The 3,625-nt window shown below is 31.9% G+C and overlaps 1 protein-coding gene across 1 annotated transcript; it reads right to left on the minus strand.

Annotated features, from left to right (window-relative positions):
• Positions 1-971: 971 nt before the first annotated feature.
• On the minus strand, positions 972-1,889 carry LOC126764653 (uncharacterized). The gene is made up of 2 exons (XM_050482313.1): positions 1,338-1,889; positions 972-1,277 (listed from the first exon to the last, which is right to left on the minus strand). Exons 1-2 carry the CDS (start codon positions 1,521-1,523, stop codon positions 972-974), a joined length of 492 nt encoding a protein of 163 aa, XP_050338270.1. The 5' UTR covers positions 1,524-1,889.
• Between the last annotated feature and the right edge of the window lie 1,736 nt (positions 1,890-3,625).

Raw genomic sequence — 3,625 nt, forward strand, 5'->3', positions numbered from 1 at the left:
AAATAGATTTGACCAACTTTGAGTGGAAGTTTTTTACAACTGCTCACGGAAAGGGCGTAGTAGGCGGAATTGGAGCTGTCATAAAGAGAAAATTTTGGCAAATGGTGAAAGCTCAGAATATTTTTCTTAATAACGCCCATGATTTTTTTAAATTGGCAAAAATTAATATAAATGGTATTTCTATTTTATATGTAAGCAGTACATATATAAAAAATACAACTGCATTTCTTTCGAAGAGATGGGCTAACGTTAAGATTCCCGGAATAAATAGCAACCATTATTTTTCATTTCTTAATGAAAATGAGCTTGAAATAGCACTAACGGCAGATTCAGCAAAACATAAAATTTATTTATAAACATATATACATTAATAAATTAATTTATAAACATAAAATATGAATTAAATAATCTTATTAAAAAGAGTATAAATTGTTTTGTTAAAATAAATACAATTGTATTTATTTATATACTACTGGAAAATATTTAGCGTGCGTAACGTTGGGTTCACGGCCATTGATAAAAAACTACAAAATTTTTTGGCTGCAAGTAAGTTATTTTAGAATTCTCTTATATTCATCTTTCTTTAAGGTATTTCATTTGGTGTGCTTTATTATACAAAATTTGCTAAAAATTACGAAAACATACCTCAACCTTCAAAGCTACTTCCATTTTTTGTAGCGTAACAATACTTTGAGATCAAATTTTTCGCAGCTTAAACCTGTTACAAAAAATATTTTGATGACATTCGAAAGTACATTCAAATCCCACTAAACACTGTGTATAACTTGAAGGTACAGTGCAATCGCGATTGGGGGAACTAATTCGTGCAAGGCCTGTTCCCTCAATCAAGATTGTTGCTTCAACTCAGATTAAGATTTTATACACTTTCTTTTATTATTTTTTCAAAAAAGTTAAATAGATTTTTTTCTTGAGATCATCTTTGTACATTCACAAAATAAGAAAGCAAAACTTTATTCTGCTGAAAAAAAATTAACAATTTTTGTTTCCTTTTTTTTCGCTTTAAGGCATTGCTTCACAGCCTCCTCCCTAAAGTTTTTAAGAACCATTATATTAGGAAGAGAATTAGTGTATTCTTCGGCCCACTCTATAGCCTTGTCAAAGACTGAAACGGCTTCTGAAGCGGTTATATTGCATTTTTCATTTGGTTCTTCGTCTTCTTCTGAACTTAAAACAGCAACGTCATCCACTATATTCAAGTCTTCAATAGGGTCATCCGTTGAAACCCAAGCAACCAAATCTGCTGTATTAAACGTAACCTGTGGAAAATATTTCTTTGTTAAATTTAGTACTTTCACATATAAAAAATGAGGGCTTACTTCTGGAACTATGCTCTCCAGCAAATTATTTATTTCCGCATACTCTGTTGATTGTTGCTGAATTGTATTTGAACGTAAGACAATCAAGGGGATGTCGTCATCTTCGCTACAGTTTGCTCCTTCTTCATTAAAAACATCATCTTTTAAAAGCGGATGCCAGCATTTTTCCACGACGACAGGGCCCATGCATGTGCCAACATACAAACAGCGTCTTTTAAATTTAAATTCTTTAAATATTCATCTGTGTTCGCTTTTCCAAACGCTGATCTCAATAAATTTGTCTTGTAATGTAACTTTGTCAATCTAATTACATTTTGGTCCATCGGTTGGATCAATGGCGTGACGTTTGGTGGCATGAAGATAGTAAAAATTGATATACAATCTGACTTTAAGTCTTCTACTCCAGGGTGACAAGGAGCATTGTCTAAAATCAGAACTGCTTTTAATGGCAGCCCTTGTTTTTGCAAGAAACGTGTAACCTGCAAAATGTTAAAAAAAATTTCAAGTGTTACAAAATTGACAAAAAGTTAGAACCATAAAATTACCTGTGGCACAAAAGCATGATGAAACCATTCTTTGAAAATTGATGCAGTCATCCAAGCGGTTTTAGAGTTTTTATACTCGACCGGTAGCTCAAAATTTTTAAATGATCGCGGTTTTTTTGCCTTGCCAATTACCAACGGTTTTAACTTGTGCACTCCACTTGCGTTTGTGCATGCCAAAAATGTCACTCGAGCTTTTTCAATTTTTCTGCCAGGAGCAGTTTTTTCAGAAGAACTTACGTAAGTTTTATCGGGTAAGGTTTTCCAGAACAAGCCGGATTCATCCGCATTGTAAATTTGGTCGTCGCATAAACTAAGCTCAGCCTCTAGTTTTTTAAGTCTATTTTTGAACTCTGGGACTCCATCGGGATTTGATGATAATTTTTCACCACAGACAGATAATTTTTTTTAACAGACGAATTCCAAATCTTTTTTTAAATCCATTGAGCCAACCGCAACTTGCATTGAATCTGTTGCTTGATCCGTACATTTCTTCGAACAATTGCTTCGCCTTTACTCTAATAGAGGAACCGCCTATTGGCACATGCTTACTTCTTTGTTTAATAAACCAATCATACAGCTTTTTTTCCATTCGTGGATATTCTCCAGCCTTAAAGGACTTTGTTTTGCGGTGCATTTTGGATGCTGCTTTCAAAATCTTTGACTTATTGTTTTTTATTCGGGTTATTGTGGACTTAGCGACTTTATATTCTTTTGCTAATTGCGAACATCCCGCCCCTTTTGAAATTTTCTCCAAAAATTGTGTTAAAAGTTAAAAACAACTTCGTTTTCTTTGCCATTTTGGAAGCGCACGTGTCAAAAATTTCAAACCAACTGATTTGGTATACGCATTTAAACACAAACATTACACGACCGCATGCTTTTATTGCATAGAAAAAAGCAAAAAAAAAAAAACGGTACAAAACATATGCATTGTTATTTATTTTTTGTTTTTGTTTAGTTGTTTTTGGTCCAGTTCCCTCAACTGAGTACTAATGAAACTGAAAAGTTCCCTCTACAGAGTAGTCAATGAAAATCGTGTTCCCTCAATCGCGATTGAACTGTATGTCTTTTGAAAGACCAAAAAATTGTTATATTTCAATCCGAAAACGCGTAGGAATGTGGCGTTCGTAACGCAGGATTTGCCCATATCATGAAATGAAATTGTAATGAAAAGCATCAAATACCATACATGGATACATATGTATTTTTTTATTTTTATGTATTCTAAACTATACAATAAAAAAGAATTTCACTTATACAACAAAAAAATATACACATAATTCTTGTATTAAAAAATAAAATGTAAAGCCCTTCAGTCTCATATAACTTAAAAGAATTGCGCTATTAAAAACTTAAACAAAAAAGAAGCAATTCATTTATCTAACAAAAATATACAATATATACATAATTCATTTATTTAAAAAAAATGTGTAAAACATTCACCAATCTTTTTGAACTTAAAAATAATTTATTTAAAAAATTAATGACTTCAGAAATTTGGAAAAGATAATTATCAAATTCGTTTTAAATGTTGCACATATGTTTCCTATTAGTTTAAACTCTAGAAATAATTAATTAATTTACATATTCGTATGTAAAAACATGATTTTTCCTACAGTAACAGGGTTAGACCCAATAACACAACGCTTTTCAGAAAGTAAATTTTTGCCATTTGAGAATATTCTCTCAGACGAGGCACTACTAGCCGGTGTTGCTAAGATTTTTAAACTCAATTTAAAAAGT

Source organism: Bactrocera neohumeralis, unplaced genomic scaffold, assembly GCF_024586455.1.
Source record: "Bactrocera neohumeralis isolate Rockhampton unplaced genomic scaffold, APGP_CSIRO_Bneo_wtdbg2-racon-allhic-juicebox.fasta_v2 cluster09, whole genome shotgun sequence".
Classification (NCBI taxonomy): domain Eukaryota; kingdom Metazoa; phylum Arthropoda; class Insecta; order Diptera; family Tephritidae; genus Bactrocera; species Bactrocera neohumeralis.

Bases quoted from the DNA above. Each gene is read 5' to 3' on its own strand.
- LOC126764653 (XM_050482313.1), bottom strand. From the start codon at position 1,523: ATGGGCCCTGTCGTCGTGGAAAAATGCTGGCATCCGCTTTTAAAAGAT. The intron at 1,278-1,337 runs GTAAGCCCTCAT...TATTTTCCACAG, and splicing joins TGGAGAGCATAGTTCCAGAA to GTTACGTTTAATACAGCAGA.